This window comes from Microcaecilia unicolor, chromosome 3 (assembly GCF_901765095.1).
Source record: "Microcaecilia unicolor chromosome 3, aMicUni1.1, whole genome shotgun sequence".
Classification (NCBI taxonomy): domain Eukaryota; kingdom Metazoa; phylum Chordata; class Amphibia; order Gymnophiona; family Siphonopidae; genus Microcaecilia; species Microcaecilia unicolor.
In genome coordinates this window covers 251,414,715-251,440,652 of record NC_044033.1, presented here as the reverse complement: position 1 = coordinate 251,440,652, position 25,938 = coordinate 251,414,715, and the positions used below count along the sequence as shown (strand labels likewise).

The window sequence follows — 25,938 nt, the reverse complement described above, 5'->3', positions numbered from 1 at the left end:
CGTGTCAACCCCATTCCAGTTACCTGACGGTATTTTAAAATCCCCCTTCCTTACCAAGGAACAGATAAGAATCAGACATGCAGAATGTAATTCTTTTGAAATTTTATCATATCTCTTTAATAGATATATAATGTTTTGTCTTTATTTTTACAATTGTAAACAGGATTTAAAAATTTCCATTAGACAGAGTCCAAGGTGCCAAACCATAAAAACCTGTGCAGTAATTATGATAAGAAAACAGACGTAACAACAGAATTGTTTTAAAACAGAGCTGGACTATTTCTTTCTTCAAAAATAAATTTTATTTTTTCCACAGTACCACACCATCGAGGCGAAGGGTCTGTGTCTGCACAAAATCTGTAACACTAGTCAACAGTGTTAAACGGGGAAACACCTGGGGGAAAAGTATTTTACAAAAAGGAAAATAAAACTAACCATCCACCTAAAAACAAAACCTCCCCTCCCATTTTAGTGCAAAACCCGCTTTAATACATGTGTTGTCAGAAAGCACCAAGACGTTGAAAATGGCCAACAGACCCACCACCCCAAATGAACATTGCTTCAGGCTGATGATTTGTCTAGCTGCCTTAGGAAAGGAAGGGGCAAGGGCAGCTTCTTGGTAAAGCAACTGCAGTACATCACGGAGAGGGAACGTAGAGGCTTGTGGGTAAACGGGATAAATATTTAAGGCCTAGAGCCCTTTCTTGTTTCCAGCTGTAGCTCATGGGATAACAACCAGCTTCAAAAGGGGTGGACTCTGCTTTTGTGGCGGCAGAGGAGCAAATGGAGGGAGCAAAGAGGCTGAACAATTTTCACCAAGTGGATAAGGGGAGGTTTGCTGTGGCTGTAGCAAAGGAGAAATTCAAATAAGGAAAACATAAATATATTTAGATTCATATGTACATACACTCCTTTCCTCTCTTCTCCTAAAGAACAGATTTCATATGCCCAGAGAGAAAATTGTTTTGTTTTGTTTTGTTTTTTTTGGGGGGGGGGGGGGGGGGATAAGAAAACTTCCCTTTCCCCTCCAAGACCCTGCTTGTGCGGTTTTTGTTTTTTTACATACCTTACAAGTTCCTTATTGCTTTGTAAAATTACAAAAAAAAAATCATACGGAGGAAATAAATACATATTTATAGGTCTATATATAGTAAATTCCTTTTGTAGATACCAAACTATCCTCACCCCCAAGAACAGAACTCTTTCCTCTCTGCCTGCCTCCTGTGGGGTTCAGTTGTGTCAGACTGGTGTAGGAATTCATTCATCACCTGCAAAACGTAGCCCAGGGTCTATACAAGGGGCAGAAGTGAGTGCCCAGCTCAGTGGCAGAGCACTCCCTATCACCATGCTGGGACACTGGGTCAGAACTGGTTCAGAGGGGAGAGAGTCCCTTAACACGACGCTGGGACACTGGATCAATACTGGTTCAGAGGGGAGAGGGTCACCTAACACCACGCTGGGACACTGGTTCAGTACTGGTTCAGAAGGGAGAAAGTCCCCTAACACCTAATTGGACACTGGGTCAGAACTGGTTCAGAGAGGAAAGGGTCCCCTAACACCTTGCTAGGACACTGGATCAGTACTGGTTCAGAGGGGAGAGGGTCCCCGAACACCTAGTTGGACACTGGGTCAGTACTGGTTCAGAGGGGGGTGTCTCAACACCTAGCTGGGACAATTGGGTCAGAACTAGTTCGGAGGGGACAGTGTCTCCTACCTCTATGCTGAGTCATGGGGGGCATTGGCCCATTAAACCTACTTCCAACTGTGCATGACCTATCACCAAAGACAATGTGCTTATGTTCAGCAAAGCCAGTGATGTTGAGGTTGGTGGGAGGTCTACATTTGGTACAGTTTATATGCCCAAGCTGTGGCTGCCATACTTTGATTGTCCTCAGCCGTTCAGACAGCAAGGTCTTGGTGACGCCTCATCCAAGCAGTAACCATTACCTGAACACAGGAATATGTTCATTGGAGGTGGCATGATTGCTTTCTATGGCTTGGTCCCTTGTGCCATGCAGATTATAGCCTTAAGATCTTGCTATCCTGTTTTGGTGCTCGACACGTTCTAACCTAGGCAACTTTTAATACACATGATATACAATGCAGACCCTGACAGGAATGAGCTCGTCCGCCCTCAACCCTCAATCTTTCCCCTGTGCTTCCTCCTCTTGGCCAAAGCTTCCTCTCTGGTACCACCAGTCCTTAAGCTGTGGTAAGGATACATACAGTAACATAGTAAATGACGGCAGATAAAGACCTGTACGGTCTATCCAGATGTGGCCTGAGTAGCACTTGGCATCAAAGAGAAGGGTGTGTATTGTAGTTTTGTCAGGAAAGCTAGTGATGGGGACAGAATCAGAACCAAGAAGCTGTCCAGATGGCAAAGAGCAAACTGGTAGCCCTTGTGGCCAAGACGCCGATTGACCCTCATTCTACCTCCACCCACCCCACCCCCTTTCCATGAAATGTAGGGAGTCGTAGATCCCAATTTCCCAGCATAACCCAGGAGCCTGTTACTGGTTACCCAAATGAATCTGGTACCCCCGTTAACACCTAGTCTCCCAATTGCAGCTGGGGGCCACGTTTTAATCTCTTTCAGACTCTAGCCACCTCAGTCCAATTCATGCCCCCCTGTAACGTGGGATATCTACTTCCTTTCCATTGAGGAGGGGGAGAAATGTACTTCTCCAGCCCTAAGGCAGTGTGAACCCCCGGATCATCCACTGTGCTCAAACTGGTATTGGGGGAGTCTGAAACAATTTTTAATCTCTTCTGATTGTCCCGTGGGAATTTGGGTTTTTACTTTGGAAGGGCCAAAACGCTGGCTGTTTCTTCACCGAGAAGGGAAACAAGCATGTTGCTTATTCTGAATGCTGAGAGGCAGTTCCAGTTCGGGACAATGCCACCATGAGCCACGTATGAACTGGGGGGGGGGGGAGGCAGAGGAATTTTGTGGCATAAGCTTCCCGCCCCAGCCTATGCTCACCAGTCTTTCAAAATCCCCCTCTGAATACCAAATCCCACCACTTTCTTAGCCCCTCCCGCTCTATTTTTCTCATTCTCCCCCGATCCCGCTGATAGTATGATAGGCCACTGGGGAGAAATTGTAGGTAAGGACAGGCACGGCGATAGTCTCCTTCAGGGGGAGTTTCAAACCTCCACAAGCCAACGTGGAGCGAGCCCTTGTGATGTGCGTACCTGTGGCGATATCCATTTTTGCACAAGGGCCGCACCACTCCCACGAAAGCCCCAGGGCAGAGAGAGGTTTATAGGTCAGAAGGAATAGGTGATGGGTGACTTGAGATGGCAAGGAGAGGAAGAGGCTTTGAATGGAAACCAGTCTGTCCCCATTTTCTCACACCCATTCCCCGCCACCTCCCAAATTTTTGCCAGCCCAACTGTTGGGTACAGTCACTAGAACGATGACGGAGGGGTTGTGCGCGTCCTTTCTGCCGCCTTACCCTCCAAAGTCACTGGGGCGGCACCACTGCACCCCTTCCCCCTCACAAGGCACCATGCTGCGTCTCGTATTTAGAGAGGATGGAGCGGTAACGCAAAAGCTCCTGCCGGATGTGTGCAACCTCCTGCCGCAGGACAGCGTTCTCCTTTTCCAGGAAGGCCGCCCGCACGCTGATCTGGTTCTCCTTCAGCCGCCGGGCGTCCCGCGACCTCTTGGCCGCCTCATTGTTCTTGCTGCGTCGGCTCCAATACTTGTCATCCTGGAGAGGAGGCAGGAAGAGAAATTAAAGGGAAACGTTTTAACTGTATCAGCAGCAGTTATGAGGACTCAGTGTCGTGCCAGGCTCTGTCTCTTGCTCCTGCCTCTTCTTGCTTTTTCTATATTTGGTAGACTTTCTCTCTCTCTCTCTCTCATTCACTGTACCTACCTCTGTGTCTCTCTGTACACCTCTCTATTTCTGTCTTACATACATATCTGTGCTTGTCTCGCTGCCTGTCGAAATGCATGTCTCTCCCCCCCTCTCCTCTGTCTGCTCTGTAGCACTCTCTGCATCTCTAATCTTCTCCACATCCTTCTGTGTGCATCTCTCTGTTCTTTGCAGTCTCTCTACTTCTGCTAAGGTTTAGGTAAATTTCTTGGCTAGATAATTTTGTGCAGGTACATAAGTATTGCCACACTGAAACAGACCAAAGGTCCATCTAGCCCAGCATCCCGTCTCCACCAGTGGCCAACCCAGGCCACAAATACCTGGCAAGATCCCAAAAAAGTACAAAACATTTTATGCTGCTCATCCCAGAAATAAGCAGTGGAGTTTCCCCAAGTCTATTTTAATAATGGTCTATGGACTTTTCCTTTAGGAAGCCGGCCAACCCTTTTTTAAAACCCCGCTAAGCTAACTGCCTTTACCACATTCTCTGGCAAAGTAAATAAAAAACTCCCCTATTCAAGAAGATGAATTTTTGCCTTATACAACACAGATCCCTTTTATTTCCTCTAATAAGATGCAATTTCCATATTAAAAAGTTAACACACCTATGTGAACAAGGGTGGACCTGACTAAGAATTTTAAAAAGGGAAAAGATGTAACGGTCATTAACAGGAGTTATACTAAAATGACAATAAAAGGTACGGCCAGTTTTAGGGTAGGCTAAAGAGGGCGTTCACGTCCACAGGAGGAGCAAGAAAGAGCAGGGGGCAGGCAGCGAATGCGGCTGTGCCGGAGACCGCTGAGCGTCAATGTGCACAGAAGAAAGAAGAGCAGGGGGCAGGCAGCGAACGCAGCTGCGCTGGAGACCACGCTGAAGGAGGCTTCAGCTACCGGGGGTTGGGGACCCCCGCCAGCCAAACCAGGGGCTCGGATGAAATTTGCGGGGGGCCCAGGCCCCCGTACCCTCCCGTAGCTATGCCCCTGGTTACAGGTTTCCGTTCCTTTCTGTGTAATTTTGGGTTAATGGAAAATCCCAGACCTCACATCCATATAAGAGGATTTGTCAAATGATTTTACTAATTTTAATGCTAGTTTTATTGGGAAGGGGTAGGGGTAGGGCTGCATTTGTCCAGGGTTTTCTTTTGGCCTCTTAGATCATTTTCTTGTAGTGTCTTTGTATCACATTTAAAATATCCAGACTCTTTTCCTCTCAGGCTGGGGTCTGCACAGTGTGCTGTGTTTTTGGTGATTTAGCTAAAACCTGAATTTGTTTGTCGGATATTTTGGCTTTTTCTGAAAAGTCCTCAGCATCTGCATACAGCGAGCATTTGATCTCTTAAGACCTGTCTCACATAATCATCAGAGTTTCTAAAGTAGTTTGCTGTCCCTTTTATCTCTCTCCAGTTCTCTGGTTATCTTGCTTGTCCCTCTGGTTCTGTCTCTGCATCTCCTCAGCTCAGTGTCACTGGATGCCTGATCTGCATGTCTCTGTATACTTCTCTGTATACTGCACTGTTGTCTGTAACATTTAAATTCAGGAAACTTTCCTCCCCGGCCTCTTTAATTTGTACAGGGGCTGCCAGAGTTACAAAGTCATTAAAACATAAACTCGTAAAATGCACAAGCCCCCTCCCCCCTCACCTTCTGGTTCTCCGGCACATGAATCTTCCGGGCCTTTTTAACGATGGGCTGTGGCTTCAGCTCTTCCTCAGAGAACCGATGCTTCCTGGGGTCGAAGGTCTCGTGGCCTGGAACGCTGGACAAGACCAGGTCCACCGGGTCGGGGTTGAAATTCATCATCACCTCCACAGCGGTAGGGTCGATGGGGCTGGAGGCCTTGCGAGAGACTGGAGTCACTGGACCTGGAATGAGAGGTAATGGGAGAAAAGCCCACTTAACCCAGTGCAGACCAGCGTGTACGACAATTCTTCCCACGGCGGGCAAATAAAAAGGTTCTTCATTTCTAGTTATCTCTTTGCTGCTTAAAAATGTTATCCACGTATTTCTAATCCCATCAAAAAAGCCAGAAGAAATACACCCCTCCCTCTTCCCAACGCCCCTGCGTGAAGGCTTTGTAAGACACCGTTAGGTACATGACAGTGCAGGAATGAAAGGTATGGGGGGGGGGGGGGGGGGGGGGGAGAGAGACGTTACTGCCTGTGGGAGGACCCAGCTGGAACATGTGCTGGAAGAGCTGGATGGGGGCCCGGCACATTCCTGAGAGAGGTGGGAACCCCACGTGTGGCTGGTACTCTCAAGTGCCCGCACGTGGAGAGAGACACAGTCATGCTCACAGGCACGCACTCACGCTGCAGGCACACATAAACATGTACACACGTGATCGGCACATACAGCTGTGCGAATTTGTATCTAGATATATACAGAGCCGCAGCTGCTGGTGCAGAGGAGGACAGAGGTGGACTCTTAAGATCACAACTGTGTGAGGGAGGACAGGCATTCCCCTCCACCACCACCAAACTGACAACATGCAACCTTGACCCCCCACCCCCACCCCCTCAGTCCTAATTGCAACTACTCATACCCGTTGAACCAGATCTACCCACAGCTCTGAGTAAACTGACTGTCTGCCTAATTGCAACTCAGGAATGGGCAAAGAATAACAAAACTTTGCCTTAAACCCAAATCAAACAAGAGATTCTTTGGATACCAAACACAAGTGCAGAAATACCCAACTTCAAAACACCTTTTGGGAAGTATAAACTTCCCCCTAAAATCACAGGTCAGGACTCTTGGGATACTGCTCGACTCATCGCTCGCTCTGATCCCCCAGATTTAAACAACCTTTAAAAATTGTCTCTCATCGCCTACGGCAGCTACGAAATCTCTCTCCGTATATTGAAAAGACGAGTCTGACCACAAAGGTCCATGTCACGATAACATCAGGATTAGACTACTGCAATGCCCTGTACACTGGCCAAAGCAAAAAGAGTTTGTATCAGCTCCAACTAATTCAGAAGCTGCAGCAAGACTAATAGAAGGCTGCAAACGGAGTGACCGCATCACACCCTTCCTGTGAAAGCTATAATGGCTACCAGGTACCATACAGGGCTACATTTAAAACTCTGTTTGATTTTCAAGGTCCTAAGACAAAATGGGCCAGACTACGTAAAGAATAAGTTAACCCTTTAAACACCTTTGAGACCTCTTAAGATCATCACTCTCTGTTCCCTCGTCAAAAGAAATTGTACGATGTGATACCCACCAGCGAGCCTTCTCAGGAGTAGCCCCCACGCTCTGGAATTTACTCCCAGAGGGGCTAGGTCTAACTTGAGACTACCTCTAGTTCAGGAAGCAGGTAAAAGCCTGGCTCTTCTCCCAAGCCTTTAATACATAGGGTGACTGACTATACACCCATTCTGCACCTAGACTAACTTAGATCAGTTCCTTACTAACCATCAAATTATCCCAATTGACTCTGTACCAGGCATCTTGTTCCCATCATATTGGTCCCTCATCTATATGGTAAGAACGTATTGTAGAAAATCTTTAGCATCGTATCTATGTATTTGAATGTTACTACTACTACTATTTATCATTTCTATAGCGCTACTAGACGTACACAGCGCTGTACACTTGAACATGAAGAGACAGTCCCTGCTCGACAGAGCTTACAATCTAATTAGGACAAACAGGACAAACAAGAGATAAGGGAATATTAAAATGAGGATGATAAAATAAGGGTTCTGAACAAATGAATAAGGGTTAGGAGTTAAAAGCAGCATCAAAAAGGTGGGCTTTTAGCTTAGATTTGAAGATGGCCAGAGTTGGAGCTTGACCTACCGGCTCAGGAAGTCTATTCCAGGCATATGGTGCAGCAAGGTAAAAGGAACGGAGTCTGGAGTTAGCAGTGGAGGAGAAGGGTGCAGATAAGAGAGATTTACCCAGTGAATGTAGTTCCCGAGGAGGAATGTAGGGAGAGATGAGAGTGGAAAGGTACTGAGGAGCTGCAGAGTGAATGCACTTATAGGTCAATAAGAGGAGTTTGAACTGTATGCGAAAATAGATAGGAAGCCAGTGAAGTGACTTGAGGAGAGGGCTAATATTAGCATAACGACACTGGCAGAATATTAGTCGTGCAGCAGAATTTTGAACAGATTGAAGAGGAGAGAGATGGCTTAGTGGGAGACCTGTGAGAACCATGTTGCAATAGTCTAAGCGAGAGGTGGTAAGAGTGTGGATGAGGGTTCTGGTAGTGTGCTCAGAAAGGAAAGGGCGAATTTCGGTGATATTATAGAGAAAGAAACTACAGGTTTTAGCAGTCTGCTGAATATGTGCAGAGAAGGAGAGGGAGGAGTCGAAAATGACCCCAAGGTTACGAGCTGATGAGACAGGAAGGATGAGAGTTTTATCCACAGAAATAGAGAATGGGGGAAGAGGAGAGGTTGGTTTAGGTGGAAAGATAAGAAGCTGAGTCTTGGAATGTTCTAATGCTTATTAGGTGTATCATTAGTGTTATATCTCTGGTATTTGAATTCCACCGCTGTTAATTGTATATATTTTTGATAGTGTTTCGCGGTAGTTCTGTTATTATTTATTTGTTACATTTGAATCCCACATTTTCCCACCTATTTGTTGGCTCCTAAGTGCTGGCTATATTTTAAAAATTCTTTACCTTGGGGTGCGGCGTCCACAGTGAAGGCAAGCGGCGCTTCAAATTGCCTTCACATGTGTCTCAGCTCTGCCTCTGGTCCCGCCCTTCCGGAAACAGGAAATGAGAGCGGGACCAGAGCTGAGACACATGCAAAGGCAGTCTGACGCGCCGCTCGCCTTCACTGTGGACGCCGCACCCCAAGGTAAAGAATTTTTAAAATACAGCCAGCACTTAGGAAGGCGAGGGGCTGCCGGAGGACAGGTCGTGCTTGGAGGGCAGAGAGAGAGAGGAAGGGAGGCACGGGGGCGTGGAAGTCGGAGGAGAGAGGGGGCCCTGCAAGTCGAAGGGGAGGGTCCTGGAACTCGAAGGGGAGGGAGGGAGGCGTGGGGGTGTGGAACTCGAACGAGAATGGGGGGCATGAAACTCAGAGGGGAGGGAGGGGGTCCTGGAACTCGAAGGGGAGGGAGGGGGGCCTGGAACTCAGAGGGGAGAGAGATGGAGGGAGGGAGGCCCTGGGGGGGGGAGGGCAAGGGACAGAGAATTGCTGCACCATGATGGATGGAGGGGGCAGGGGAGAGACGCTGCACCACGATGGATGAAGGGGGAAGGGCACAGAGGATGTTTGCTGAATATGGATGAATGAATTAATGCAGGGGAGAGAGCATAATTGGTGCACACGGGACACACACTACACTCTCTCTCACTCACACAGACAGACACACACATTCTGTGTCTCAATCACACACTCTCTCTCTCTGACACACACTCTTTCTCTCCACACATACTCACTCACTGTCTCACACATACTCACTCTCTCTCACACATACTCTCTCCTAAGAGTTCCCTTAAAAACATAATTGCCATTAGAGGACAACCTTACTAGCGCCCGTTTCATTTCTTTCAGAAACGGGCCTTTTTTACTAGTTTCTTCATAAACACGGTTAATAAATCCCAATAAATAAATTTGTCACACCCTCGCTAACCCCCACATCTGAAAGCCTTCACTGCCCATTAGAGTGCCCTGAGCTGAAAGCCTGCCCCCCCCCCTTCAGCCCCCAAGACAATGTCCTTTCCTCAGCCCTATGATCTGAGCCTGTACCCCCCCCCCCCCCAAACACTCTCACATACATAAAGAGCCACCGGCCCCCAGAGCCAAAATGCTGTCACTTTTTCTCCAGTAACCCCCTACGCTGACAGCCTGTCCCCCTCCCCAGCCATTCTGCACTATAAGCTGTAAACCTGTTGGACTGAAATAACTTTACTGGCATGTCGGTTTTACGTGTGTCACCCCAACCCCAAAGCCCTTAAGCCTCAAGGCCACAAGCTCTCCTCCTCACTTTACTGCTATAGCCATATGTAGACCAATGAGCAGCTAAGGACCCTTCCCCCCCCCCCCCCCCCCCCCCAAAACACCCTCTTTTAATGGAGGAGCCCCTTAAGCATTGTTCTTCAATGCAAGCTAATGGTGACCCCGGTCAACCCCCCCCCCCAGACATTCCGGTAGCCCCAAACACCACAACACTCTCTCCTGATTACCCCTCGAAAATCTCCCTGACTCCCCCCCCCCGACAGTCCTCTGGTTTCCTAATCCCCCCACCCCACATCTGATCACGCCTGCCTGCCTGCCTCCAGTGCTGTCATTTTTCAAGATGGTAGTGCTTGACCCCCTATTGTAGTGATGTACCTGTCTCTTTGTTTCGGAAGGGGGGGGGGTCAGAACACATCAGAGATACACAGATACATGCATAGTTATATATATACGGGGAAAGGGAAATGGGACTTGATCTACCGCCTTTCTGAAAGCGGTTTACATATATACAGGTACTTATTTTGTACCTGGGGCAATGGAGGGTTAAGTGACTTGCCCAGCGTCACAAGGAGCTGCAGTGGGAATCGAACTCAGTTCCACAGGATCAAAGTCCACTGCACTAACCACTAGGCTCCTCCACTCTGACTCCCCCAAAGCACACAAATATACACACCCCACCTCCCTGAAATACAGAGAACATAGGAAAAACCCCTACACATGACGAGATACACGCATCAGAGACATACAGACACCCACCCACAGAAATACACAACTACATATACACACACACACACCCATCCTGAAATACAGAGACCACGCAGGTCTACACAAACCCCAGCCATACAAAGATACACACACAGATACCTGCAGAAATACACAAATAAACACACACACACACCCTCACCCTAAAATACAGAGACCCACAAACCCCAGAAATACAGAAAGATACACACAGCCACCCCCAGAAACACACAAATATATACATACGCCCTCCCTGAAATACAGAGGTCCACACAGGTTTGCACACAACCCCCATACATAGCGATAAACACACATCTGATACACACAAAGACACCCTCAGAAATACACAAATGTGTATATACACTACTACTACTACTATTTAGCATTTCTATAGTGCTACAAGGCGTACGCAGCGCTGCACAAACATAGAAGAAAGACAGTCCCTGCTCAAAGAGCTTACAATCTAATAGACAAAAAAATATAAAGTAAGCAAATCAAATCAATTAATGTGTACAGGAAGGAGGAGAGGAGGGTAGGTGGAGGCGAGTGGTTACGAGTCAAAAGCAATGTCAAAGAGGTGGGCTTTCAATCTAGATTTAAAGGTGGCCAAGGATGGGGCAAGACGTAGGGGCTCAGGAAGTTTATTCCAGGCGTAGGGTGCAGCGAGACAGAAGGCGCGAAGTCTGGAGTTGGCAGTAGTGGAGAAGGGAACAGATAAGAAGGATTTATCCATGGAGCGGAGTGCACGAGAAGGGGTGTAGGGAAGGACGAGTGTGGAGAGATACTGGGGAGCAGCAGAGTGAGTACATTTATAGGTTAGTAGAAGAAGTTGAACAGGATGCGAAAATGGATAGGGAGCCAGTGAAGGGTCTTGAGGAGAGGGGTAGTATGAGTAAAGCGACCCTGGCGGAAGATGAGACGGGCAGCGGAGTTTTGAACCGACTGGAGAGGGGAGAGGTGACTAAGTGGGAGGCCAGCAAGAAGCAGATTGCAGTAGTCTAAACGAGAGGTGACAAGGGTGTGGATGAGGGTTTTGGTAGAGTGCTCGGAAAGAAAGGGGCGGATTTTACGGATGTTGTAAAGAAAGAAACGACAGGTCTTGGCAATCTGCTGGATATGAGCAGAGAAGGAGAGAGAAGAGTCAAAGATGACCCCAAGGTTTCGAGCTGAGGAGACAGGGAGAATGAGAGAGCCATCAACAGAAATAGAAAACGGGGGGAGCGGGGAGGTGTGTATATACACATACACACATATACACACACACCCTTTACTCTGAATTACAGAGACCTACACATGTCTACACAAACCCCAGCCATACTGAGCTACACACACATCGGAGATACATGGAGACACCCACAACTAAACACACAGACACCCCAGAAACACACAAATACACACACATATCCTGTCCCTTAAATACAGGGACCGACACAGGTCTCACAAACCCCAGCCACACACAGCTCTATACACACAGACACCCCCAGAAACACACAAATGTACACATACACCCTCTTCCTGAAATTAGAGTTGCTTACTTTTTAACAGCAAAAAAAACAACACAACCCCCTCCCTCTCTCCGCCCCAAGTCCCTTGCTACACCTACTGTTTCTCACACCCCTGTCCAGCATTGCCCTCCCGAGGCCCCTCTCTCATTCTCACACCCATGTCCAGTGTTGCCCTCCCCAGGCCCCTCTCTCATTCTTGCACCCCTGTCCAGCGTTGCCCTCCCCAGGCCCCTCTCTCATTCTCGCACCCCTGTCCAGCGTTGCCTTCCCCAGGCCCCTCTCTCATTCTCACACCCCTGTCCAGCGTTGCCTTCCGCAGGCCCCTCTCTCATTCTCACACCCCTGTCCAGCATTGCCTGGTCCCTAGACTACCTCTGCCTAGCATTACTTCTCTATGTTCCCATCCCTCCCCTGAGTCCCCCCTTCCTCCCACACACTCCACATCTATTTACACTTGTCTTAATTTTTTTTTACACTACTACTCGGTCGACTCCCCCTCAATGTCCAACTTGCCTTTGGTTTGGCGCTATAGTAAAACGAGGGCCGAGCCTGAGGTGCAGTTGCTCACGCACGGTGGCTGTGCTTTTCGCCAGTCCGGGCTCCGGTAATGATTGACAGGCTGCCTCTGCCGCTGCAGCCTGCTGAGCCGGAAACTGGAAGTTACAGCAAGAGTCAGGCCACAGCCTTGAGCGTCAACCCTTGCCGGAGTCTGGAAGAACGTGGAAACAGCGAGTGACTCGTGTAAGTAGACGCAGACTGTGGGGCGGTGGGGAGGGGGTTGAGGGAGAAGAAAGAGGCCAGGACGGAGGTCCACTGGCTCAGCTGACTGTGACCTGAGTTGGCGTGGACATTGGCAAGGCAGACACAGACCCTCCCTCTTACTGAGGTGACACCAGAATTTGAATATATTTTTGCCTTGGGATTAGGGTTTCTGTGTATATGAGGTGTTGAAGTGAGGTTACAGGTTTCCCTTCCTTTCGCTGTAGTTTTGGGTTAATGAAAAATCCCAGACCTCACATCCATATAAGAGGATTCGTCAAAGGATTCTACAAAATAATTTTAATGATATTTTTATTGTGCTGTGGAGACCAGCCTTGAATCACTGAAGCCCAAAAAAATGGTTTTTCAATTGCCAGTTTGAAGGTCCTACTGGCAGCCGGCCTAGCCTTTCAAAAGCCGGCCAGTTGGCAACCCTAGCTGAAACAGAGAGGCCCACACAGACCCCAGACATACAACTGTGTTTATGTCTCTGACCGGGACAGTCCTTCCATCACATCCCAACCTCCCAATTGCTGTGATGGCCCCTGGCAGTGACAGGCAGGATGACGTGCCCGAAACTGTCTGTGCGGTGTAGAAATCCACCTGCCTGGGCGGCCCTCAGAAGGCAGCACGTGGGCCCGAGTGTGCAGACAGAGCCATCAGCAGCCTCTTCCCCCTCCCACAACAGCCCAGTTCAACTCAGGAAAGGCGCAGATGTAACCCAGTCTCTGCGTCTCAGGGCAACAAAGTGAGTCAGCTAGGGAGCTCGTGGGGCAGCAAGATGACTCACAAAAAAGTCAAGTTAGCAGGGGCAAGCGCCCTCCACCCCCCTTAATACAGCTGAAACCTCGCCTGATCTTATTCAGAAGTCCCATATGAAGACCACCTTTCAGTACGTTTGAGTTCAAGTCTTTCCACACTGTGCCCAGGAGCCCCTCACACCAGGAAGGGGGCACATTACCCATTTCAGTCAGTAAATCTGTGCACAAGCAGGGCTGCTGTATGGTCCACTTACTGCTGTGCCTGAACTGTTAACCCGTTTATTTAGGAGGTTTGCCTTCCCCTCTCTCTCCACCTCAGCTATTACCCCCCCCCCCCCCCGCCCCTTCCTGCTGTCAGTCGCCTGCAGGCATGAGCCAGGAAAAAGCATTTACCTAAAAAGTACTTATGTCCCCCCTCCTGAAATACACATAAAGACCTTTAACGGAAGCTCCCCCCCCCCCCCCCCCACTCTCAGAAATACAAACATGTCCTTCCTCACCCCAAGAGATCCAGAGAGACCCCTATGTAGATAACCTCACCCCAAACTTCCACTCAGACCCTGGCCAAGAGCAGGGATCAGAGGCAGAGGATAGACCCTTGGGGGGGGGGGGGTGATTGAGCAATGGGTTTGTGTTTCCTGCTTCCACTGGGTCTGTTCTACCCCTTCTCAGTCTGGGTGGGTGCAAGTCTTCCAGGAGGTGAACTCATTTCTAAGGGCAGGCAGGGTATTCTCCCCCAAACCCCCTTCCACTCAGAGCAGGACAGGGAGGAGGAGTGCATCAGCCAGCCCAGAGAGGTGATGAATCCACGGACAGTGGACACGAAGGGAGAGAGAAATAAGGGAAACCGAGGGGGATGGATAGAGTAGAGAGAAAAAGAGGTGGTTTCTGAGAGAGAGAGAGAGGAATGGGAGCCATTCATAGAAGCCCCCCACCCCCCTTCCTAATCCCTCTGGGACCTCCTGGGGGGGGGCAGGAAGGATTAATGGAGCTCACAACCTCCTTGTCCCACTGACCTAACATCTCACTGCCTCTGAAGCCCTGAGCAGTGTAGTATTCCTGCTCCCCCCCCCCTCCACTCTGGCTATTTTCCTAAGATGTACTGGCAGCAGGCCGGACTTGAACAGCATGGGTGTACATGCATAATCCTTTCTGGAAGGTTTGGACAGGGAGCGGGGTCAAGGCACTGACACCTAGTGCAGTCTCATGTCCCTCCCCCTTCCAGAGTAATTAAAGGCCCCACTAACACCACCACCCCAACACTGCTCTGACCCTTCCTCAGCTAAGCCCACGTGCCCGGTCAGAACCAGAATGTAACTGGATCTCCCTAAACCGTCATATGACACCAGAGAATACCGATTAACGGACCTGCACAGGTAGGATTTCAGGGTTCACTAGATTTTCATGATGCACTAACTCCCTCCCCCCAAATCCACACACTTCATAGAGGCAGGATATAAGCACTGGGGACAAGACCGGGACCAAACAGGTTATAAGACCATGGCAATCCCACCAGACATGCTGGTGTCCTCAGGTAAGATGGACAGACTGCCTGTATGCAAGGTGGTTGTGTTCAGGAGCCACATTTACGAAATGGAGCAAAAATTATTAACACTGCACAGAAAAAGAGCATAAGCTGTGAGTGCTTAAACCTCGATGCATGTGGGCGCATTCAGTGATACAACGCACCCTGCACCAAAACAGGTAAATGACTCCTCTTACATTGCTGTGCACTAACACTGACCAGTCACTCCGCCCACCCTGCTCTGAATGCTAGCATCCTGCCCAGCTGCCATATTGATTAGACCTCCTAGAGCACACTTGTTGTTTTTCTGGCTGAATTAAACAGTGAGCACTGGTTAACTCTTTATGGCCTGCAGATTTTTGGGGGCGGTTATTCTTGCTGAAAGCAGGACTGGAGGCAACAGTTGTATTCTCTCTCTCACCTCAATTTTCTCAGCAAAGCCTAATCGCAAGAGCCACTGACACCACTACTACTATTACTATTTAGCATTTCTATAGCGCTACAAGGCATACGCAGCGCTGCACAAACATAGAAGAAAGACAGTCCCTGCTCAAAGAGCTTACAATCTAATAGACAAAAAAAAATAAAGTAATCAAATCAATGTGAACGGGAAGGAAGAGAGGAGGGTAGGTGGAGGCGAGTGGTTACAAGTGGTTACGAGTCAAAAGCAATGTTAAAGAGGTGGGCTTTCAGTCTAGATTTAAAGGTGGCCAAGGATGGGGCAAGACGTAGGGGCTCAGGAAGTTTATTCCAGGCGTAGGGTGCAGCGAGACAGAAGGCGCGAAGTCTGGAGTTGGCAGTAGTGGAGAAGGGAACAGATAAGAAGGATTTATCCATGGAGCGGAGTGCACGGGAAGGGGTGTAGGGAAGGACGAGTGTGGAGAGATACTGGGGAGCAGCAGAGTGAGTACATTTATAGGTTAGTAGAAGAAGTTTGAACAGGATGCGGAAAACGGATAGGGAGCCAGTGAAGGGTCTTGAGGAGAGGGGTAGTATGAGTAAAGCGACCCTGACGGAAGATGAGACGGGCAGCAGAGTTTGAACGGACTGGAGAGGGGAGAGGTGACTATGTGGGAGGCCAGCAAGAAGCAGATTGCAGTAGTCTAAACGAGAGGTGACAAGGGTGTGGATGTGGGTTTTGGTAGAGTGCTCGGAAAGAAAGGGGCGGATTTTACGGATGTTGTAAAGAAAGAAACGACAGGTCTTGGCAATCTGCTGGATATGAGCAGAGAAGGAGAGAGAAGAGTCAAAGATGACCCCAAGGTTTCGAGCTGAGGAGACAGGGAGAATGAGAGAGCCATCAAGAGAAATAGAAACGGGGGGAGGGGGGGGGTGGGTTTGGGGGGGAAAATGAGAAGCTCGGTTTTGGTCATGTTTAATTTCAGGTGGCGTTGAGACATCCAGACAGCAATGTCAGACAAGCACGCTGAAACTTTGGTTTGGATGCAAGGTGAGATATCAGGGGTAGAAAGGTAGATTTGGGAGTCATCAGCATAGAGATGGTAGGAAAAGCCATGGGATGAGATTTATGAGCCAAGGGAAGAAGTGTAGATAGAAAAGAGGAGGGGACCAAGAACAGAACCCTGAGAGCCTTTATGAATAACAGTGACTCTCAGTGTCTGGCAGAGGGTCTCACCATTATTAGGCTTTGCTGAGAAAATTGTGCTGAGAGACAGAATACAATCGTTACCTCCACTCCTGCTATCAGCAAGAATAATTGCCAAATAATCGCTTCCTTTATAAGCGTGATTACGCGGGCTCACCCAGGATCACACGCAGAGTTCGTAGCATAATAATCTGAGTCGGACCTTACCTCCTTTTCCGCTGCTGGGCTCCGAATCGATTCCCGTCAGACACTGCGCCGGCGAGGAACAAGCGGAGACGGAGGAGGCGCAGGACGCCGGCCGGCTGAGCTCTGCCACCGACTGGTTGGAGGGGGGTGGCGTGAGGTTAGCTGAGGAGAAGGGCTGGTGGGATGGGCTCGGGGGCAGCCCGTTCTCCAGCAAAAACTCATCCAGGTCCACGTACTCTATCTCGTTGAACGGAAGGGTGCGCTCCCACAGCAGCGAGCCCAGAAACGCACACTGTAAGGGTCGCAGGCTTCCGACGTCCTCGTCCAGCTTCCGTTCTTTCATGACACCTGTTGGGGGGGGGGGGGGAGAGACACACAAGAAACTTCAAAGATCTGCAGACGCTGAAACAGGAGGTGTGCATGTGAAACATGAAATTGCGTTGCAAAACAAAAAGACACATACAGAGATGTAAAGGATCTAGAGCTATGGATCAGGATGGTATATAAAAACTGATTATTAGTCTTATAAATAATAATGGCTAGGCAGAGGTGAGATCCCCCCCCCCCCCCCCCCCCCCCCCCCCCTACACCCCGTAGGGTACATAACGAGCTAGCAGCTTGATTTGCCATTAAAAAAGGAGAAACTACATTTCCCTACATGCACCAGGTGAAAAGTAGGCCTCAGTCTGAGTTCACCTGGATTTGCCGGCCTCTCCCTCCCTAAGGAAGTCATGTCTGATGTAAGGACATCTTCCTGCAGGACTGCAATGGTCCCTGGGTGGTGCTTAAGATACCTGAAACCCGCTTAATGCTTTGTAATATTTTGATTAAAAACCTTCCTGGCACAGGGCCCTCCCAGTGTCAGTCACACACCACCCTAATTGCATAAGCTAGGCACACGGCAGCAGCGCCAGCCACACGTGGCTGATTCCAGGAGCCAGTGAAGCAATGCCTCAGCACCTATGAAACCCCGAGAGTTGCGGAGTTCCTGCTCCCCCACCCTGGGGATTTTCCTAAGGAACCCGCCAGTCATCCTGTAGGCCAGCCTGTACCACTAGAGTCCTCATTCCCCCCCCCCCCCTTCAAAATTTGAAACAAACCTTTCATCACTAAGTTTCATTTCACATCACACTGAAAGCGAGGGCAAGACTTTGCCTATGGCCATTCTTTAAACCAGAGGTTGGAGGAAAGGTGCTCCTGTACTGTTCTATCACACATATTGCCTTGCAACTGACTTTGAAGATTTATTTATTTATTTAAAATTTTCTATACCACCTCTAACTAGATGGTTTACAAAACAAAACATTCACAGTATTCATATCACAAAACATAAACAAAACAGACAATAATAACAACTGTCTTCAAAATTGACAAAAAAATGTTGAGACAAGATGTTACAGTGACACATGTAAAGCATAAATACAGTACAGACAGCTGAAGAGCGGATTTAATCAGAGCCCCATGGAGATGATACATGTAAAGTATGAACGCAGCACAGACCACTGATAGCAGATCTTTATTAGAGCCCCCATGTAGCTATCACACTGATACACACAGCACAAACAGCTGCACAGCGCATCTTCATTGGAGCCCCATGAAGGCATTACACCAATATATGGCGTGGAGGAGTGGCCTAGTGGTTAGAGCACCGGTCTTGCAATCCAGAGGTGGCCGGTTCAAATCCCACCCGCTGCTCCTTGTGATCTTGGGCAAGTCACTTAACCCTCCATTGCCTCAGGTACAAACTTAGATTGTGAGCCCTCCTGGGGCAGAGAAATATCCAGTGTACCTGAATCTAACTCACCTTGAGCTACTACTGAAAAAGGTGTGAGCAAAATCTAAATAAATATATGTAAAGTATGAATACAGCACATATGATTAAAGCATGAGCACAGGGATGGAGAGATGTAAAAGCAAGAGATGTAGCCTGCATAAAAACTGCATACATATATCATCCCCCCCCCCCCCCCCCAATATTTGTTCAGAGGCTGTGACAGCTTTCACTTGAGCCAGAGAGGAATGAAATCAGGATACCCAGAGATTCAGCAAGATGTTCTCTGGATCTATCAAAGGGAGCTGCAGCCTGCTGACAATGTGCAACCCCTCAGTACTGGATGGGGTAGGGGAGAGAAGAAGACCCAAAGTGGCAGCCACAAGGGCATTTAAGGGTTTGAAAAAATTGACAGGCTGCCCTAGTTGACGCCCCCCCCCCCCCCCCAGAACATATTTAAAATACCAGGGCTGCCATGATGGCATACGAGGAAGTGAGGGGTGCTCCCAAATTCTAATCCCCAACCCTGGACCTGCCCCCTGGCACTTTTCACAAACCCACCAGCATAGCTAAAACGAGACAAGAGAGCTAAGCAAATGCTCTCACCATCTCTGCAGTCTCTCAGCTTGTCTCTTTTTCTCTCCTCTCCCCACACTGATAATGCTCTCAGCAATCAGTAGGGAGGGCAGACACTGCTAAAAGAGAGTGCACCTACTAGCAAGTACCCCCCCCCCCCCTCCACACACACTACAGAATAAGAGACAGACCCTAAGGAGGAGGTAGAGACATACCGAGAGGGTCACCCTAAAACAAGCATGGGAGACAGCCAGCCAGGCAGATGGGTGGAAAGGCACACGATGTGACATGGACGTACAAACACAGGCAGTTCAGTTGCAGGTCCAGGTCCCCCCCCCCCCCCCCCCCCCCCCCCAATTCCTGGTACACTCACCCGCAGCCCGACTCCTTGGTCCTGCGCTCCTGGCCCTTCGGGGGCCCCCCCTGCAGAACGTTTTTCAAATTCACCAGCCCTATTCCCTGAGGCCTCTCTGCCCCTCCACTCATCTGGCCCTGTGGCCGGGCCATCTCCGAAGCCCCTATACCTGCCAAATCCGCGTGCAAAAGGCCAGGACTCAGCTCAGCAGGAGTAGAAACCCAAACACTGGCAGAAGGCTCAGAAGGGGGGCAACCGGTAGCCCAGATGCTGGCCAGCTCCAGGGCTCTCCATGTGCTTCTGCAAAGTGGTCCAGGGGCCTGGGATGCTGCTCCCAGCTGCTGCTCTCAGCCAATCAGCGGCCAGCTGGCCCCCCCCACCCCATCTGCATCCACCAGGGTTGAGTGCTGGAGCTGCACCGTGTAGCACAGTCATGCGGCAGGGCCATGGCAGGAGAGGGAGGCGGGCCCTGACCTAGATTTCACCAATGGAAGGTGGGTGGGGCGGGGCCTGTGCTGACACAACCATTGGAGCGGCGGGGATTAGGAAGGGCGTCGCCCGGGGGGGCGGGCCAGCAGCACATGGCTCTGCATGTGTCACCTGTCTAGGAGGCTGAGAGGTAGAAAGAGCTGATTATGTGTGTGTGAGACACTGGGAGCTTTAAAGTGGCTCATGATGCTCCTCCCCTTTAATCAAACTACTATTAAATTGATCAGGAGAATCAATTCACTGATCCTCTGGGGTCCTCTAATTAACCCCAAGCCCTGCAACCCCAGATCTGCAACTAGAAACCCCATATGCACAGCAGAGCAGAGCCAGGATGCTCCCCAGGCAAAACAATAAATTAAAAAACAAAAACACACATCTATAATCTTCAGATTCTGCCCTCTCCACTCTGTCACACTAAGAGAAATGTCAGCAAAAATTGGAACAGATCTGCCATACCATAACAACTCAACTACCAGGACTCGCTCTAAAAAACAGGACTGGGCCTAGAACCCCAATGCACTACCTCTAGGGAAAACTGAAGCAGTCAAAGACTAACAGATCTCTAGCAGAACCCACTCCTTGCTCACACAGAACACGGACAGACTCTCATCAGATACAGAATAAGGAGTCACAAATTTGAAATAGAACCAGACAACAAACTGAGCTGGAAACCCTGAGATGTCAGCACCAGAGAGGAGAAGCAGAAATGCATTTCCTCCTGTACTGATCAAAATCCAGAGAGAGGAGAGAGACATTTCTGTTTCTCTGCTCTTGCACTGCAGACTGTCACATGTTGGAGTTTATGTCTGCAGGTTTCAATTTCTAAATTGTGGTCTCTATTCTCTGTTTTTCTTCTCATGTACAAGAGGAAATGCATTACTGCTTCTCCATCTCTGGTCCCTGACATCTCAGGATTTCCAGCTCAGTTTGTGTCTGCAGATTCTATTTCTAATTTGTGATCCCTTATTCTGTTTTTCCTCTGTTCTCTTTGGGAAATATGTCTTTTCTCTCTTTGGGTTTTGCTCAGTACAGGAGCAAATACATTTCTGCTTCTCTTTCTCTGCTCTTGCACTGAAGACAGTCTCTGACATATCAGGGTTTCCAGCTCAGTTTGTGTCTGCACATTTCTATTTCTGATTTGTCCTTTGCTCTCTGTTTTTGGTCTCTTCTCCTTAGGAAAGGTGTCTCTTTCTGTCTTTTGGATTTGCTGAGTACAGGAGGAAATGCATTTCTGCTTCTCTTTCTCTGCTCTTGCACTGCAGACAGACCCTGACATCCTCAGACCAGAGAAGGAGAGGCAGAAATGCATTTCCTCCTGAACTGTGAAAAATAGAGAAGAGATGCATTTCCCAAGGAGAAGAGAGAAAAACAGAGAACAAGGGACCACAAATTAGCTGAAACTGAGCTGAAAAGCCTGAGACATCAGAGTCTGTCTGCAGTGTAAGGTCAGAGAAAGAGAAGCAGGAATGCATTTCATCCTGTACTGAGGAAAATCCAAAGAGAGAAGAGACATATTTCTCAAAGAGAAGAGAGAAACAGAGAATAAGAGACCGTAAATTAGAAATAGAAATGTGCAGAAACTGAGCTGGAAACCCTGAGATGTCAGAGTCAGTCTGCAGTGCAAGAGCAGAGAAAGAGAAGCAGAAATGCATTTCCTCCTGTACTGAGCAAAATCCAAACTCAGTGCGCACTCTTTCCCATAGCATGTGAATGCGCAGGCATCAAGAACAGAGCAATGCACTCTTTAAGGAGAACATGCCCCATACTCATTGGAAAACATAACAAAAAACGAACAGAAAAAGTTTCTGGTCGCCCACATCGTATTCAGTCTTTTCGAGGAGCTAATTTATGCACCAACATGGCCACATCCACATGTAAATGTGGACAGTACCCCAAAAGGGATGGGCGTGTATTCCACACTCTACAGTCCACACTCCCTTACAGAATTGCCCTCTAGGTGCTCAAACTATGAGGCCAGCTGAGAATGGAGTGATAAAGGGGTGGGGAGAGGAATCAATGGAAGAGAGAGAGGCAAACAAAGAGAGTGGAAGAAACAGAGAGACAGACAGGAAAGGAATGGAGGGGCACAAAGACAGAAACTGAGAATTTGTGGCCAGCACTGTGCATGGTGACCCGGTTTTGATCTGAGGATGTGAAGAGAGAGAGTGGCAGAAGGGAGTATTTCCTGGAAGCATTCCTGGAAAAAAATTAATTAAAGCAAAAAAAAATGGCAACAGTGAAGCTAGTTGCGTGCCAAGATGCCAAAGAAAGAGGAGAGCAGCAAAGCAGGGACTGTGCAACAGTTACTGAGTGTTCCTGTAACACGTCCTGACATGAGACAGCAGGGACCTTGCTGGAAGGCTGAGTGTTCCTTTAATACATCTTGCCATGAGACAGCAAGGACTGTGCGGGAAGGAGAACGTTCCTCTAACACGTCCAGTCGTAAAACAGCAGGGACTGTGTAGGAGGACTGAGTCTTCCTGTAATACATCCTACTGTGAAACAGCAGGGACTATGCAAGAGGACCGAGTGTTCCTGTAGCACATCTTGCAATGAGATAGCAGAACAGAAACTGCAGGAGAGCCAAATGTCCCTGTGTGTTACAGCAACATTTAGCCCTCCTGGATACAAGAGACTGTGCAGGAGGACTGAGTATCCGTCTAATACATCCTGCCATGAGACAGCAGAGACTGTGCAAGAGGGACTGAGTGGTCTCTAGATCTGTGAAAAAATATTCCCAATCTGCTGCTGGAAATGATTGGGAGAGGCTGCCCAACACAGGGACGGGGACCTGCGATAACTGTGGGGACGGGGACAGAGCCCATGGGGACGGGGTGGAGACGGGGACAGATTGGACGGGGTAGGGATGGGAACAGAGCCTGTGAGGATGGGGACAAACTTTGTCCCCGTGTCACTTTCTACTTTGAAGCTTGTTAATGAACTGGACTGTTATTTATGTTGGATTGATGCAGATGACAATATTTTGATGTTTTGGAAAAACAAGCAAACATGCTGACCACAGCTAGCAAAATTTGCATGGGGGATACTGTACATCCTGCTACCAGCACATATTTTTTATTGCAGGAAGGACTGTGAAAGACAGGAGAGCTAGACTGAATCCTGAGATTGTTGACTTATTCGTCCACAGATTAAAAAATCATAACAGTTCTTCCTAGGGCATATTTCTCCCCTCTATGGCATACAGAACGGGTTGTATTTTGTACCCCTGGACATTTTAACAGGGTGGATTAGGCTTCCTTGGGGTAGTAGAAATCAGCTATTGTTGGGGTTGGAAGGGTAGGGGGGTGTTATTGTAGCTGCTCATTGTTATTAATGTTTTCTATTTGTAATTTATACACAACAGTTGCACAGCATATTTTCCTTTTTATAATTTAATAAAAAGATTTAAATATAAAATCATAAGTGTTCAAGGCTTCTGCAGATGAGAACAGAGCCCAAGGGGATGGGGCGAGGGCAGGGACGGAGACAGGGCCTGTGAGGATGTGGTGGAGACGGAGACAGAACCCACTGGGATGGGGACAAATTTGTCTCCCTGTCATCTCTAGCCAGGACTGCTAAATATGTCCTCTGGCAGGAATCATGTTGCCTTTGGCTCCCTCTGCTGGCCCTGTGATGATAAAACACACTTTCTCATGTGGTGCTGGTTTCACACTGGCGTCTCTCCCCTGGCATTTTTTTTCTTGCCTGTTCCCTTCCTTGGCAGACGTGGGCATTGCAGAGAGAAGGAAAGAGGTGGGGGGGGGGGGAGTGTTTCAGCCCTGCTGATTCAGCCTCATTCCCTAATGATCCACCAGGACATCTGCAAGTCCACGTGAGCGTGTGGGCTCCACGCCCAGGCAAGGAGAGGGGGAGGGGAGGAGGAGGAGGAGGAGGATTGGCTGCACCCACATGGCTGGTGAGGCATCTGAGGTCAACATCCCTGGCTGGCATTAGCCTGGCACAGATCCAGCTGCCAGACCCAATTAAGCTACTAATTAACAGTGAGAATCATTACAGAAGGCTGCCTTTGCTTCTTGTCTTATTGAACTCTTGCAGCTGGTTTGCCGGGCCCTGAGCCCACCTCTAGCAGTGAGGTAGCAGAGAGTGCTATGCCGAGCAAATAGGCCGATCCAGTCCTGTTTTTTTTACCCAAGGCATGTTGGGAGTAGTAGTTCTAATTTTCATATGTAACTAAAGGAGGAAATCATGGCCTGGGCTCTCCGTCCCTCCCTGTCCAGCCTGCCTGTGCTGGCACTAGAAATGAGTGACCTGATGGCTCTAAGTGATCAGGGACAAGCTGAGCCAGGCTGGTTTTGTTCCCGCCGTGGCCTCTTTAAACTTGTTTACTCCCAGACTCCGCTCCAGTTCTCTGGTTTCCCTACAAGCTTTTTGGGCTCCCAGTTCAGGAACACTGGGATTGCCAACTGGCTTCAGAATTGCTCAACAGGGCTGGTCCCCCATTGCAAGCAGGGAGTTGTATTCTCGCTTTTCTTAAGTAATACAATGGAAATCAAAACTACAAATTCCTGCATGCACTGAGGTAAAACCCGGGACCGGAACAAACCTGTCGGGCAAATCTGAAGCCAGTTGGCATCCCTATAAATGAGGTGCATTGTGGGATTCTTAGTCTCTGCTTTTGCCATTTTGAAATTAGTGGTGGCAGATACAGATTTGCCAAGTTACCCATTCCAGGAGGGAGACTTTTGGGGCCGGTCCTGGTTTAAACTTGCAACCAAAGCAGTGTGGGACTTGTAGTCCATGATTCTATCCATTGAAATCAGTGCTGCAGGTCCCATAATGCACCAGGATGAGGTCGGCAGATATCCAGGACTGGCCAAAAGGTCACGCTAAATCCAAGACTGGCCTCAAATCTCACTCCTTTGAACCGGGTCACATGTCATCTGAGGACATTTTGGAACATTGGTCAAAGGCACAAAGTCTTGGAATGCAGGGGAAGGGCAGGTCTCCTTTACTCTTAGGAACAAAGACTGCCAGGAAGCGCAGGTGTCCTTTATTATCACACAGAGACATCCAGGAAGTGCAGGTGTCCTTTATTATCACACAGTGAATACAGCAGGCCAAGCAGGTCTCCTTTCCCTCAGCCCTCAACTCTCCTCCCCAATGGCACAGACTCTCTCAGCCCATAACGGGATAACAGCCAAGGATCACACCTGCACCCGCATCCCTCCCCCTGCCCAGGAGACAACATTCATTTTTTCAATTGTCTGTATTAGAAAATGTAAAATTCAGAGGTGGGAGGAGAGAGAGAGGACACAGCTCACCTACTGGAGCCCCCACAGCCCCCTCCCCCATAACCTCAAATAGAATATCTTGAGAGGTTCATTGGTGAGGAGGAGGGGGAGTCCTCTAATACACAGTGTGTGTGCTCGGGGGCGGGGCAGGGGGGTGCACGGTCTATGCTTTGAAAAGTGAAAAGTGCTGTTTCCAAGATGGGTGGAAGGAACATCTGGAGTCAGTAGACAGGATCAGGAAGGACAGTCAAGGGGGGAGGGGAACCTTTGCACCTGGGCTCTTTGGGGATGTGTAGAGGCTGTCTCTGTCCGCATGATGGAGATCTTGGGTTCTTCTGGTCACTGGATGGGGCTCCACAGTCTCTGTTGATGGGAGAGAGCACTTTGGGTCTCTATCCTGACAGGATGGAGCTCTGAGGGAGTCATGGAGAATTTGGGATCTCTCTTGATAGCCTCTGAGATGCTTTCTGTTAATAGAGCGGAGGTTAGGAGGTCTCTTGGAATTCTCCATTGGCAGGAGGCAGCTCTGACTCTCCCCTCTCGAGTGCGTGAGGATCTGTGGTGTATCTCTTCAAAGTGCTGAGATCATTTGGTGACCCTTTGG

The 25,938-nt window shown here is 48.9% G+C and overlaps 2 protein-coding genes across 4 annotated transcripts in view; one reads left to right on the top strand and one right to left on the bottom strand.

Annotated features, from left to right (window-relative positions):
• Window positions 1–25,938, top strand: part of LOC115466521 (sulfotransferase family cytosolic 2B member 1-like) — a 1,032,539-nt gene that overhangs the window by 970,774 nt on the left and 35,827 nt on the right. The window lies entirely within an intron of this gene.
• Window positions 1,054–20,023, bottom strand: DBP (D-box binding PAR bZIP transcription factor). Of its 3 annotated transcripts, XM_030197820.1 has the most exons (5): window positions 19,619–20,023; window positions 18,579–18,584; window positions 16,913–17,239; window positions 5,529–5,749; window positions 1,054–3,719 (listed from the first exon to the last, which is right to left on the bottom strand). In XM_030197820.1, the coding sequence occupies exons 1-5, from the start codon at window positions 19,743–19,745 to the stop codon at window positions 3,504–3,506; spliced, it is 897 nt and encodes a 298-aa protein (XP_030053680.1). In that variant the 5' UTR covers window positions 19,746–20,023; the 3' UTR covers window positions 1,054–3,503. The 3 variants fall into 3 exon arrangements, with proteins under 3 accessions (XP_030053680.1, XP_030053679.1, XP_030053678.1); XM_030197819.1 differs by lacking the exon at window positions 18,579–18,584 and having other exon boundaries at window positions 19,612–20,023; XM_030197818.1 differs by lacking the exons at window positions 18,579–18,584; window positions 19,619–20,023 and adding an exon at window positions 17,588–17,676.

What these genes read in the sequence shown, in the direction of transcription:
- DBP (XM_030197820.1), bottom strand. Translation starts at nt 19,745, where the DNA reads ATGGCCCGGCCACAGGGCCAGATGAGTGGAGGGGCAGAGAGGCCTCAG. An exon ending in GCCCAGCAGCGGAAAAGGAG is followed by an intron (nt 5,750 to 16,912) that starts GTAAGGTCCGAC and finishes CTCTCATTCCAG; the next exon opens with GTCCAGTGACTCCAGTCTCT. An exon ending in ATGTGCCGGAGAACCAGAAG is followed by an intron (nt 3,720 to 5,528) that starts GTGAGGGGGGAG and finishes CCTCCTCTCCAG; the next exon opens with GATGACAAGTATTGGAGCCG.